The sequence below is a fragment of the Carcharhinus amblyrhynchos genome, chromosome 1 (genome assembly GCF_965287045.1).
Source record: "Carcharhinus amblyrhynchos chromosome 1, sCarAmb.v2.hapA, whole genome shotgun sequence".
NCBI lineage: Eukaryota > Metazoa > Chordata > Chondrichthyes > Carcharhiniformes > Carcharhinidae > Carcharhinus > Carcharhinus amblyrhynchos.
Genome location: NC_137324.1, coordinates 159,198,500 through 159,213,224, shown reverse-complemented (window position 1 = coordinate 159,213,224; position 14,725 = coordinate 159,198,500). Strand labels below are relative to the sequence as shown.

The 14,725-nt window shown below is 47.4% G+C and overlaps 1 protein-coding gene across 4 annotated transcripts in view; it reads right to left on the bottom strand.

Annotated features, from left to right (window-relative positions):
* pcdh10a (protocadherin 10a) overlaps positions 1-13,290 on the bottom strand; it is a 57,910-nt gene extending 44,620 nt beyond the window's left edge. For 3 of the 4 annotated variants that reach the window (XM_080194502.1, XM_080194512.1, XM_080194520.1), the window contains exons 1-3: positions 10,704-13,290; positions 9,929-9,987; positions 9,683-9,789 (exon numbers count right to left, since the gene is read on the bottom strand). In XM_080194502.1, the coding sequence (XP_080050628.1) occupies positions 9,683-9,789; positions 9,929-9,987; positions 10,704-13,181 (2,644 nt within the window). In that variant the 5' untranslated portion in view covers positions 13,182-13,290. Of the gene's footprint in view, positions 1-704; positions 746-9,682; positions 9,790-9,928; positions 9,988-10,703 lie in introns of those variants that run through there. The other variant, XM_080194529.1, reaches the window with a different exon arrangement.
* Between the last annotated feature and the right edge of the window lie 1,435 nt (positions 13,291-14,725).

Below are 14,725 nucleotides of genomic sequence, written 5' to 3'. Positions count from 1 at the left end.
CAAGTGTGGAGGCAAAAAAAATCAACGTGTACATCTGTTCTGCCATTTTCAATTCCGCGCTGCACATTTTGCATGGGTGGCAGAAACCACACAGAGAAAGATCTCCAGTATTTCAGGTCTGAAGAACTGAATTTGCCACAATTATGAAGTCACATCTGCCCAAGAACCAGTATGATGCCCTGAAGCACTTCAACCACCAGTGGAAAATGAAATCAGTGTTACAGCAAAGATATTTGAAGTTTAAAAATATGAAGCCAGTATTTCCTCAAAGGTAGTTTGGCTGTTGCTTATCAGCACTGGCCATTCAGCGATGTTCCAAAAAAATCGAAATTGAACAGGGTGTCTCTATTTTCAGAAATGAAATTTTCTAAGAAGATTCAATTACCTACCTACAGTTTGCCTTAAAACAAATGTGATCACATCTCGGGTGTTCATACAATTGATCCACTTTGTCTGTCACATTGTGAGTCAGTACAAGCATAGGAAATGAACAGATGTATGTAATATAATTTCATACCAGCTCAAATGGCCCTGTCGCCAACCTACCAGTGCTCATGCTACTGAAGCGCCTAGAGTCATGTAATTAAAGCTTGCTCTCTATTTACAACCTGCCTCTCTACTCTTCTGGGACTTCGACCAAGGAGATTTATCAAGCCACAATAAAAACTAAAGTCCGCGCCTACAGAAAGCAGGTAGAATACTTGCCCCGTTTACAAACTTGTTTCAGATCTCACGGTCATGTCACCTAAAAAAGAAAGTGTGATTCACTGAGACAAAAGCATTGTTGCAGAAATTAAGCCATGAAACTGAGCCTGGCTACCATATGGCTGATGAGCACAAGGCAAAAAACAAGAGATGACAGCAGGTAATTCTGCACAGATCTAAGAGTTTTTGTTACTGGGCTGTGCCCTCTCAACGATAAATCTTACACTTTTCGTGTGACTTATAAGTTGTTTATCAAGCAGAGAGATGAGGGTCAAATATCTGTCTGACAGAAGGGGAATTGGCTAGGGAAATAGCTGGAGTCTCCACTGCAAGGAAAGGGCTGAAAGTGATACTGTGTAGCTTGGCGAGTACTGTATTTCATAAAATATAATCACAGGGTTAAGTGTTTTACACAGAATTCATCATCCAGAGTATATTATACAGATTTCTTTTGTAAGATCTGTAACAAGTGATGCCAACCCCACAACACTTACGTCAGGAAGATTTCCCTGACCATTTAAAGTATCAAAGTCATTGATGTATGAATAACTGTTCAACTCCAGGAGACTGTCAGGGAATAATTCTGCTCTTGGAGAAATATTTACCTAAAATGACCCAATTAGAAACATTCTGCAGATTATTTTGCTGATATCATAACTTTGCCTAATTTGAACCATTTTGCCTTGCTGGTCAACTGTCACTGCACATGTACAGAGGAAAAACATTCCTTCTGACTATGTATTCAGCCACCCTGCATACCCCACTATGAATTTTAATTCAGTAGAAGTGGATGGCAATTAATAACTGCTCCTTATTTATGGCAAAAAGAATGTAAAGAACCTGGCAGGTGGAAATCTAATGGTAGGTCTATGAATCCTAGTGTGTTCCACATCTGGTGCCTAAAAATGTAGAGAGAACAACAGAATCCATCCTGAAAATAGTGTTTCCATTTGGTTTCTGGCAAGTGTTTGGTGCCGTCAATCCTGTTTGATCCAAGGAATGTAGTTTAAAATAACAATGTATAGTGGGATCATCTTGAGTTTCACAATAATGCTTGAACAACATACATTCAAAACCCAAATAAACCCAAAGTTTGAAGGGAAATTTATATACTCAGCAGTGCTATTACAGTGGACTTATCCCTTGGATCATTCTTTAACCAAAACTCATAACTTCCATTATCTCACATGCATGCACGTCATTTAGTTACCTGACAGATTAATGTGATGCTAAATTAGTTTGACAAGATTCTATCTGAGCAGCCAAAATTATGATTTTCTTTTAAAAGTATTCCCCTCTCTTATTTAGTATTGTTGAAATATGCCTTTACAAAGAAAAGTTTTTGTTTTGTCATGCAATCAGTGCGCCAATCAAATTTGCAAGGAGATACAGGATAGCATCATTATCTCAGCAAGATGGATTGGCCGATTAGGGCATTATTTACCTACATGGAATGGACTGGTATGATCTTATCAATTTAGCAGTAATGAATGAGATTGTGGTGCAATTTGTCTCAACGAGCAGACAGGACTCACTGTACACTGCCACTCGAGCAGCTTGCTTGTATTCAAAGCATACTTGTTCACCAAGCTGACCCATATGTAACTGAGTGCTTCCACTGCAGGAGAGTAGAAAAAAAATGAAAGCAGGAAAACTTATGATCGAAAAGAGTGAAGACAGGAACAAAGCAGCAAGGGATTAAAATTGCAATGGTAGTGTTGGTACTAAAATTATTATGCCAAACCTGGTTTTGTTGTTATTAAGCTCCCCTGGCTATTAAAATGATTGGAGGCCTGTTTTTATTTAAGAGATGTGTATTCAAGCAAAGAAATAAGGTACAGTGCTTTAATGAGAAATAAATAGGCATATAAATCTACATCCAGCCAACAAAACATGGATCTTAGAAAATCAATTGAAATTACAATGGTTTCATATATTAATATTATGAAAGCATTTCAAACATGACTATCGTGTTTTGAAGGAAGCGAGCCAAATCTTTGAGATTATTTTACTTTACATCACACATCCAGAATTGGGGGTCCTTGTTTCAGAACTAGGGGTCATAGTTTGAGGATAAGGGGTAAGCTTTTTAGAACTAAGGTGAGGAGAAATTTCTTCACCCAGAGGATGATGAATGTGTGGAACACGGATTGAATCCTCTAAACATACAACTACCAATCACTCTAGGTGCATAATACATCACAATCACCACATCTGAGAGCTTGAAGAGGAATAGCAAAATGTGAAGAGCTAAAACTCCAGAAGGCACAACAAGTTTGGCCAATATATTAGACATTACTCTTAGGGCTAAAAGGATCAAGTCATGTGGGAGGAAAGGGGAATCAGCATATTGAATTCGATGATCAGCCATGATCAAAATGAGTGGAGGAACAGGCTGGAAGGGCCGAATGGCCTACCCCTGTTTCTGGTTTCTGTGTTTCTATTTGTAATGATTATTGATAATTAGTTTTCTCAAATGGTGCACAGAAGAAAATTTCATATATCAACCTCCTTGTGCAGATTGATTATTTTCAACAAGATCTATTTCTTGTAAATTACTGTTACAAAACACTCTGTTTGCTCGTCTGCGTTATCATCACCTGCCAGCATATTAAAGTCACTATATTCTATGAATGTGTTACAGCAAAATTCTGTGTCACGGAACAGGGCAACAGTTCTCTTTGACGGGTGGTCCCCACAGAGAAAAGCATTATGTCTTTAAGAAAAACTTAAATAAACTCATGAAGTCAAGTCAACACGCAGTGCAGATGGGATTAGATGGTTTATGGAAAGAAAAATAAACCACAAGTGGTTTAGGTTTACTCGTCCTCTGGGGTTCTTGAGGCAAATACCTGACATCACTGGATGGTTCTCTTTTCACTTCAGGCATATGGTCCATCCTATGTCCTCGGCATAAGCCAAATGGTAAAAACATCAAATCTCAGCAGCTGACCATTTTGACGTGAAATCTGATCATTATTATTAGCGTTCGCTATTACAATCGGTACCAGAAACAGGACAATTTGAACCATTGCTCATTCTGGGGATCAGTGTGGTTAATTGATTTAGTCTATGTGGAGAAACACTTCTCGGTTCTGCTTGACACCGAGGCAGCTGCTATTGACGTGTGCTTGTTACTGCATGTTCTATTGGCAGCGCCTGTCTATGTAAATACGAAAGTGTTTTCTTTCATATACAGTCGGAGGCCAGTGTGTTTTCCACTGGGTCTGTCGACACAGGCTTTATTGGTAGCGCCGGCGAGGCAAACTGGGGAGCTATGTTAACACAGATTGAGCGAGGCAGGGTTGCACCGGGCATGCTTAACCAGACAGCGCCCCTTTGCAGCTTCTGCATATCACAGACGAACATGGACCAAACCCGGCACAGCATTCGCTCCGGCATGACCCGAGAGATTGTCCTGACCGTTTGGCACACAGCGGGAGCCACCACACGAAAAAAGCAACTGATATCAACTACACACGTCGACATGCACAACTCGCAAATCTAATCCAGCTGATGGTTAACTCTTTAGAAAAAATAAACTCTCTGTTTTGCCAACATGGACTGCGCTTGTTCAAAGGGTGGGTGGGGGGAAGTTGGAATCAATGGCAATAAAAGCCATTCTCGAGATCCTTAAGTTGAAACAAACTAGCACTTGGAATGGTAATTCGGTCATCCACCGCTCTTTATTTTATCTGATGGGCTTTGCGCCACATAACGTTATCCAGAGTGTTAGTGAGCGGTTAAATAACGCGGCGAGGGAGGAAAGGAGGCTGTTATCACTGCATTTCATCTCACTTCGAAATTACTTTTTTTTAATATCTATATGTTAAATTAAAGAAACTGGCGCGATGCAAATACAAGGCTTCGATCACACTCCTACATCAGTAATTGCTCTGCAGAAATCTGAAAGCAAATTACTGATCAGTGAGCTGTTACAGACTGCGGACGTGAACTGGAAACCGGATCACCAGCAAACCGGGGCTTTCTTTTTGGACCACATTCAAAAAGAACGTGTAGGGGGTCTTGGTCGCTCCGACTTGGGGGCATGGCTTAGCCGTTGTGATTCCGGTTTTATTTCAGTGGTGGCTTGGACGGTATTATGCATTTCATCGTCGGCTTGATACATAAAACACGAGCTAGGGATGACATTTGCTACTAAGTGTTCCAACTCGCTGCAGGAGCCCGCTCGCTGGGGCTCAGTCCCTTTGTGTGAGGCTGACAAATGGCCACTCTTTGTTAAATTAGACAAACACTTGTTTTTAGATTTATATGTTCTGAAAACTAATCGCAGCGGGGCTCAAGTCCTTGGGGGCGGGGGGGGGGGGGGGGGGGGCTGCCTATTCTACCAAGTCATGAGCATTTGATAAGTCTTGTGAGGATGTCTCTGGGCAGTTTTGAATGAAGGAGGTGTGTGTATGTGTGTGTGTGGGGGGGGGGGGGGGCGCAGGGGGGAGTCTGTCGCCTATGTCCACTTCGTGACTGTTGTCACAATCACCCACGACCAGTTCCCTAATTTTGACAAGGTGTCTTTCCTGGTTAAACATTCATTGCCCCATCTTAAAGCAATTCTTCCTAGTATCCATTACCAGTTGAAGTCAGAACATTCACCTTGTCAGGCGTGTACCCCTCCCCCTAATTTCAGGTCAAAGCTGACATGATTCTTCTTATCCCCTGAGACTTACATCCTGGTGGGGTTTCTTTTTTTTGTTGAGTTAACATTCCTTTTAAGTTCCTGGCTTCAATTTCAATCTATGTCTGCCTTCTCCTTGAAGGGGATAGTCCTTTAGTCGATTTAAATGCTTTGGGAGAACGCAACAATGCTTTCAACTATTACGTTTATAAACCCACCGAAATACATTCGTGAAAATGCAACAGAGATGGCTCACATCTGGAGGGTTAAACATGTTCTCAATCTTTCTTCCTCCAGGAATATAAAGCTTCTGAGACTTTCTCTTCTATTATATTCCACACTCCATCAGATGCCCCTATCTCCATGAGTTTCTGCATTTCACTGAAGCAATAATGTAAGAACTAAGCCAACATTGAGGGAATGGGACTATTACAAGTGCTCACATCATCTGTGGGGAGAGAATCGAGCCAGCTGGCTCTGACGAAGGGTCATCTAGACTCGAAACGTTGGCTCTATCTTTTCCCCATTGATGCTGTCAGACCTGTTGAGGTTTTCCAGCATTTTCTGTCTTTTTGTTTCAGATTCCATCACCCGCAGCATTTTGCTTTTATTATAAGTGCTATTCGAAAAAACATGAATCACTTTGTCTTCCATTTTAAGTGAACGTTTTTAAATGCTTTTAATGTTTTGTATGAGAGACACAGGAAACATTGAGTTTTTTGATGCCATATGCAATCTACCGGTACTATATTCCTCCGCTCACTGAAATACAACTCCTTAGACTAGCTTTTCTTGAATTTCAACAAAGAATGCAAATCTTGCAAGTCCTACTGCGGCATTTGCTTGCATATGTTCGTTATGGACAAGAATATGTAGCAAAAGTTTGTCCAATGTTTTTCCAAGGATATTAGTTGATTCTGATATTCCAAAGCATTATTTTGAGGGGGACGTACCATTTTAACAAACCCCCCTTTCAGTTCTACAAGATCAAGGACATTTTGGGCATTTAAATTAAGTATTTTTTAGTTTTATTTGTTAGTCACAAGTAGGCTTACATTAACACTGCAATGAAGTTACTGTGAAAATTTCCTAATCGCCACACTCCGGCACCTGTTCCAGTACACTGAGGAAGAATTTAGCATGACTAACGCACCTAACCAGCACGACTCTCGGATTTGGATGGATGGGCGATCTGAACACAGGGATTTCCCAAGTATAACTTTCCAATCAGTACCAAGGACACTTTGTCCAACTATGCGCCTTTTTCCCTTCACTGTGGTTGAAGCCTGTGGACCAATGGAAATGCAAAGGTCCATTCCTTTGCTATGTTTGCCAATCACTGCCTGGGTCATGGTTAAACCAGGTTGTGATGTGGATATGCCGACGTTGGACTGGGGTAAACACAGTAAAAAGTCTGACAACACCAGCTTTAAGTCTAACCGATTTATTTGATAGTAAACTCACTAGCTTTCGAGGGGTTTCCCTCTTCTTGAGGTGAATGGAGAGTTAAACCAGGTTGAGCAACCTTAGTTCCTCCTTTTTAAAAGAGGCGATGATCTCTCGGCTACAAGATACAAAGCCGCATTACCCGGGAGGTGACTGGCCAAAAGCTTGTGCTGGATTATTGGAAGCTCGTTGCTTGCCCTGAAGTTATTGTTGGGGAATTTCCCTTCTCCATGCTATCACATACTGTCGATACCATGTACATGGCAACTATTCCAGGAATGTATCCAAGACTTAGATGATACACCCCCTGACCTTCCCTTCCCTGACCTGACCATTTGGAGGACTCTGTAAATAATGCTTTAATTATAAGATAATCCCAGGGAACTGCAGGCTCATTTTTATTGTGAGCTCAGGGTAAAACACACCAAATTCATGTGACTTAGTCTTATGATTTAATCATCTTTCACTTTGGAAGTTGAATAGTCCCCTATTATCGCACAGACTAGTTCCTGGTATACTACCTGAATTGTGAGTAATGATGCAACTCAGGCCTATTTTGGTATCTTGTCCCCTGAAGCAGCCCTCACCCCCTGCCCCACAATGGCGCTTGGGCCTTCTGCTATAGGTTCCAATTCTCTGGAATTCTCCCTTTTAGCCCCTCTGCCTCCCAACCTCCTTTTCTCCTTCTAAGAGTCCCCTCTCATTTTTAAAGCCCACTTTCTTGACGAAGCCTGCTAATTCCCCAGCCTTTGCTTGGGGCATTGGTATCTTTCATGCGAAAACGAACGGTTGTTGTCATTCATTGAAGGTTTAGCGCCAACATCCACGGAAACAAACACACCGAAAAAAGCTTGGATAGCTGTCCTCATCTTTTTTTTTGTGTTTGTGAGACGATCCCCGGGAACTGAACCAGAAATCAATCGCATTGAGGGACAAGACTCGTTAAATATTCTTTGTTGAAGTGGATTCTTTTAAATCCCATCACACAAATGCACCATCGCCAACAGGAAGAATCATTCCAAGCAATAGCATTGCATTAGATGGAGAACTGGTTTCAAAGTAACAGGTCATTTTAACATACAAGGGAAGATATTGTACAACAGTTGAATGAAATGGGCCAATGCACTTTTGCAGACAAACTCGCTAAATGGAACCGCATACACTGGGACAAATGCAATCCCCGCCATCACTTATGGCGGTTACCCAGCTTAAAGGGGTGGTGTTGCAACTCTACTCCAGTTGTTCAACACTGCACGGAATATAACGCATTTAAACAGGTAAGAGTTTAAACAAACGCACACTTGGAATTATTACGAGATTTCTACGCACGATCCTATACTGCCTCGTGGTGAAATGAAACAATTCATTAGCCTCTGAATCCGGTTACAAGCAATCTTTTTTTGATCCGAATTCCAGAGTTACTTGTTAAATGACACGGATTCACTGGCAGCGATTCAAGATTTGACCAGTCAATGGGAAACACAGGCGTGTGCTTCACTGACCGAGTTGAGTGGCATTATACTCGTCGCTGCAGGTCGGACTGTTATTTCCAATAACTGGCTGAAAAGATATCCCATCTAGTTTGTTACCCTGAGCAATAATTTCCACTTCTGAAAATGTAATGCAAAAAGGGGGCCCTGCAGAGTCTGATAAGTTTTGCATTGCTGCCATCTTCCGTGATGTGAGTGTATTTAAAAAAAAACACTCTACCGTTTCGAAAGCCAGCAGCAAAAGGATGAGGTACAGAGCTGGCGCTTATTTTTAACAGAAAGGACTCGTGGACCAAATCCAACGCTGTTATCCTGATTACCACTGACCTGAGCCACTTACACCGCTCTAAAACATGTGCAAAGGGCACCTGTATAACAGATTGTGACAGAAAGGCCACCAGACAGTGGAGATGCATTAAATACAGCAGTGATTTCCTGTAATTATTTTTTTTCCAAAAAGATTCAATCCGCAGGGTTGGTGGAAAATTGCAGATCAAAAAGGGGTTGAGAAGTTTATGAAGCAGGGACACGCGAAACCAGTTAATCCTCCCCCTCTCCCAGCTAGTAAAAGCTGGTGTGAGACATCTGGCAGAGACCACTGCTTTGTGTCCTTTTCAATTCGCTGACCCCGCCGCTATCACTTCTTTCCAAATTCCATCACGTCCAAACAACAAGCGGGGGAATGATGGAGACAAATGCGAGTCCTGGAAGACTCATTTAACATTGCATATTCATTAAGGGCAGAGAGAGAGAGGAAAAATAAAGAGGCCCATTGAGCGGCTACTGGTGCCAAACGTGTTTTCCATAATGAACAGTGGACGTCGGGTTGGATAAAAGCAACCCAGGAAACCAACCAAACTAAAAAGAGGGAGGGAAAATTAGATTGAGAATGGCTTCCTCCAGGGCAGCTTGTACTCAGTATATGTCACAAAGAAACAGGATTCGGCGCGACGCGACCAGCAGTAAATAACAACACGCCACTTCCTCCATCTCGCTCAACAGTGCATCACACAGTTCTTTGAAAGTCCGTGACTCAACCGTAAATGTGCATGAAACACACACCACGGGTGAAATTCGAGAGCCGCTGCGTTAACTACACGTTATTCTTAATCCAATACTCACATCAGCATGATGTGCTGACATGCCCATTCACTCAGACACATTAACACTTCCGTGAATGACTGAGAAAACCTCACAGCACAGAGGAGCGTGAATTAAACACTAGAAGAAGGGAAGCCGGGGGATGGGGGGGCGGTGGGGTGGGGGGGGTGCTCTGCTTTGGTATGTTTTGTGTGAGGCGATGCGAGATGCCACGCATCGCCCACCTCCTCCACACACACACACACACACACACACACACAAAACAGACTGGGGCACACGATGGAAAAGGCACTGGGGCCGCACTTACCAGAGTTATGAGCTCGATTGGTGGCATCGTGATCACTATCCCCCTGCTCGCTATCCCCGTGCCCACTGTCCTTCGAGCTCACTATATCCGCCTCCTGGAAAGCAGAACTGGGGAGGGAGACACATAGACACACACAGAGAAAAAGAGAGAGAAATGGTCAACGTTAGCGCCCGATATTCAGATCCAAATGAGCCAAACAAGTGTAAATCAGGGCTGGCTTTCCCAGTTCGAGTGAGCTTTTCCTACCTGTTAACTCGACGGGGTCTATCCACAAGGAAACTCAGTTCGGTCCGTTGATGTTTCGTCTGGAAAAGAGTCAAACGTCAAGTCAATACCACCCTGACTTACGAGACAGACAATAAATGCGTGAAGCCCTGTTAACAGGAGGGAAAATTCTGGCTAACGCACGCCGTTTTACTTGAAGGTATCCCTGTGATGAGGGAATGTAATTACTGTTCCTAATATGACATTGGAACTCGCGATGATTGTGCAATTGAAGAATTGAAGGATATTTCAAAGCTCCAACTGGCAAAGAACCAAGACCGAATAACATTTTAAAGGCACAAGTAGTTATTCCGCCTCCCCCCCCCCCCCCCCCCCCCGCCATGGAGTGGGACATTTTCAGTCTGCTTCTAAGAATGTTTAGTGAATTCTCATGGCGCATCACCCTGACATCCTTTCCCTTCTACCGCAGTGTGTCTGAAAGTCTCAAACATTGACGGTTCGGTGGAGCTCTCTCTGGAAGCTTAATGTTGGGGATAACCTCTCCTCCCTGGCAAAGTGCTAAAGCGGCATTTCATCACACGCCCTGGCTCTCAGTGAAATCCACTCAGCGACAACCTCAAGTGAGGGGACAAGCCAGAGTTAATAGACCTGAATATGTAAGACAGGGAGAAAGTGAAGGCTTGTGTTTAAACAAAAAAGTGTAAGGAGAGTGTGTAAGGATGGGTCAAATGGGAGGGAATCTGTTGAGTAGGGCCACAAGATAGAGAGGGGTGTGGGCGCAATTGCAGCATCTTACCTCGTTTGATAATATACTCCCATTGGAAATGATGTCGGGCTGCTGGTCCGTGTATCCAGTTATGATGGCCCCACAGGGGTTGTGGTCAGCATCCGTACTCCGGGCCGGGCTACAGGGTTTCAAGAACATGAGATCCGTTTTGGCCGACTCCGGGGTCAGGCACACCTGGTAACAGTAATTCTGGCTGTGGTGCCCAAAGCTGCCGTCCTCCACCGAGACCTGGGCCGCGTTGGTGTTGGTGGTCTGCACCAGCATGATGTCCGACTTGCTGAGCTTCTTCTTCCTGTTCCTCGCCTGCCTGCAACAGGCGCAGCACTCGCCCGCCAGGCAGCTGTAGATGTTGAGCTTCTTGTCCTTCTGGCAGCGGATGGCCAACATGATCATGGCCAGGAGGAAGACGAAGGACACCGAGCCCAGGGCGATGATGAGGATCAGGGTCAAATCCAGCGAGTTGTCCCTGGGGTGGCCGGCCCGGTTGCCCCGCTCCCCCTGGCGATCCACGGCGCTGTCCACCACCATCACCAGGATGGTGGCGGTGGCGGAGAGGGGCGGCTGCCCGTGGTCTCTCACCTCAATGAGGAGCTGGTAAGGGGCGCCGGGCTCCTTCTTGGTGCTGGGCAGACGCCGGGCGGTCTTGAGCTCCCCGCTCCTCCAGTCCATGCGGAAGAGCCCCAGCTCGTTGCCCTGGGCGATGTAGAAGGTGAGGCGGGCGTTGTCGCCGTCGTCGGCGTCCACCGCCACCAACCTGGCCACCAGGTAGCCCGGCTCGGCGCTGCGGGGCACGATCTCTTTGGCGCTGCCGTTCCTGGCCACCGGGGACACGATGGAGGGAGCGTTGTCGTTCTGGTCCACGATGATGATGTTGATGGTGGTGTTGCTGCTCAGAGCCGGGCTCCCGGAGTCCCTGGCCTGCACCGTGAAGCTGAACTCCTTGAGCTGCTCATAGTCGAAGGAGCGCAGGGCGTAGAGGTACCCGTTCTCGGAGTTGATGGAGACATAGGTGAAGACAGACATCCCCTGGATATCACACTCCAATATGGAGTAAGAGATGTAGGCATTCTGCCCCACATCGGGGTCCACCGCGGTCACCGCGTAAATATAAGCCCCCGGCACGTTGTTTTCGGTGACATGGACATCGTAGGAGGGCTGGGAGAAGCGGGGCGCGTTGTCGTTCTCGTCCGCCACCTGCACCTTGATGGACTTGCTGGAGGCCAGCGGCGGGGAGCCCTTGTCTTTGGCCAGGATGGTGATGGTGTAGGAGTCGCTCAGCTCCCGGTCCAGCGGCCCGTCCGTCACCACCGTGTAGTAGTTCTTGAAGGAGGACTTGAGCTTGAAAGGGACCTGTCCCAGGATCTCGCACTGCAGCTGCCCGTTCTCGCCCGAGTCGCGGTCGGTCACGCTGAGCAGGGCCACCACCGTGCCGGGGGCCGCGCTCTCGTTCACCGAGTCCGACACGGTGCTGAAGCTGATCTCCGGGGCGTTGTCGTTCACGTCGGTGACTTTGACCAGCACTTTGCAGTGAGCCGGCACCGCGTTGGGTCCCAGGTCCTTCGCCTGCACGTAGAGCTGGTGCAGGCTGCTCTCCTCGTAGTCGATGGCCCCCTTCACCTCCAGCCAGCCGCTGCGGGGCTCCACGGCGAACAGCTCCTTGACCCGGGGCGAGACGTGGTTGCTGAAGCTGTAGACCACCTCGCCGTTCTTGCCCTGGTCGCGGTCGGTGGCGTTGAGCTGGATCAGGAGGGTGCCCAGGGGGGCGTTCTCGGCCAGGCTGACCGTGTAGACGGACTGCTCGAAGACGGGCACGTTGTCGTTGGAGTCCAGCACCCTGATGGTGAGCAGAGCGGTGCCGGTGCGCTGGGGCAGCCCGCCGTCCACCGCCGTCAGCACGTACCGGTGCACCGCCTGCTGCTCCCGGTCCAGGGCTTTGTCCAGCACCAGCTCGGCGAACTTGTTGCCGTCCCCTTGGGTCTGCACGTCCAGCTGGAAGTAGCTGTTGGGGGTGATCTGGTAGGTGCGGAGCGAGTTGCTGCCCACGTCCGGGTCGAAGGCGCTCTCCAGCGGCAGGCGGGTGCCGGCCGAGGCGCTCTCCGAGATCTCCACCGTCAGGTCGGCCTCCGGGAAGCCGGGCGGGTTGTCGTTGATGTCCACCACCTCGATCTCCACCCGGAAAAGTTCCAGCGGGTTCTCCAGGAAGACCTCCAGGTGCAGCAGGCAGCTGGGGCTCTGGCGGCACAGCTGCTCCCGGTCGATTTTCTCGTTGACGAACAGCACCCCGTTCTCCAGGTTGACCTCCAGGTGCGGCGAGCGGGAGCTGGCCACCGTCTGGAAGCGGCGCGCCGCCAGCTTGGTCACGTCCAGCCCCAAATCCTCGGCGATATTCCCCACGAAGGTGCCATGCTCCTGCTCCTCGGGCACCGAGTAGCGGATCTGGCAGGCTACCCGCTCCAGCAGCATGCAGAGCAGCAAAAAGGGGACCATCTCCACCCTCCCTCCTTCTCCAGTCCGATCTCAATTCTCTCTCTCCCTCTCTCTCCAAACACACACAACAACACTCAAATATATATAAAGGAAACAAATAATTCCGGAGTTCGCCCCACGTTGAGTCTTCCGTTACATTTATCCGCAGCAAGCAGTTCCAAGGAGCGACCTCATGGCAGCCCTGGCTCCAACTTCTGTCTTGTCTTGATAGAGTGAGTGGCTGGCTTTGATCGCTCCCTATTCAGCAGTGGCCCTGGGTGAGGAGATCCCCGGGGGTTTTGGCTTGGTATCAACTCCTTTGACATAGCGGCTGTCCATATCTTCCGTCTAAACAACAGTTTCTGATTGAATGCACTTTCTGGGGGGACAGTTGACCCCCCCCCCCCCTTTGAATCTGGGATATCACCGAATTATTTTCTCAATAGATTTCTCTTCCCCTTCTCTCCCTACTTGCCTGCTGCTGCTGCTGCTGACTTTTTTTTCTCTCTCTCTATCTCTCCCTCTCCTCCCACTCCACTTTGCCCGCCGCAGTGGTCCCCAGTCCCTCCTCTCCCTCTCTCTCTTTCTCTCTCTCTGCTGCTGATAGATTGCAGCTCTCTCAGCTCCAGGGCTCTGCTTTTGCGTAGCGCCCTCTTCCAGCCAGCCAATGGGCTGCCGGTCTAAGCCAGGCCCCCCTCCCATTGGCACAAAAGGGCTGTGCGTCAGACCCCGGGGCCGACCAATGAGGGGGGTACAGCGGGGCGGGCCACTCAGCCCAGCCTCTCCCCCCTCCTCCCTTCCCTCCCTCCCTCCCGCCTGGCAGGCTTGGGTAACGATGCCAGCCTCTCTCCACTTGCCCACCAGAGTTAGTGGGCTACACTCGTACAGGTGCCCATACTAATCAGATCAGATCGCAGCACATCCCCACACAAAAGGGCATCCTTGTCCTGCGATTTTAACCCCCCCACCCGCTATCATTTTGCGCTGAATGGTGTACAAAATGTGTATGTACGTGTGAGTTAATTCACTACAGCAACCCTGTATGATACATTAACAGAAATCCTACACGCGTGCAGCAGACTGCTATAGAGATGAAATCGCAACAGTTATGCAAATATTTTTTTAACTGGGGGTATGCACAGTCTTTTGGCACATCTCCCGCCAGCCCAGAGTGCTATTTAGTTCGAATCATATCGAAATCTCACTGTACATGATCAGAAAGCGCTACATCACTTTGCATTGCAACACTTGATGCAGTGCCAGACATCTACACTAACGTGTGTGTGTGTGGAAGGAGGGGGGAGTGCTTGTTTGGATACACGGTACACCCCGAGGGATATCTTCAGGGGTGTTTCCCCCTCTCACCTCACCCACACACACTCAGTGCCTCTGTAACACGTATTATATGTGGCGGCGGGAGTCAGTCACGGGCAGTTCTCTGTTGATCCCAGTAATTGTGTTGGTGCTGGCGGCGAAAGCAGCGGGGACGAGAAAGCGGCGAAGGTTTGCTCTCAGTCACACACACACGCACACACACAGCTCATTTTCTCATCTGGGGCGGAGGG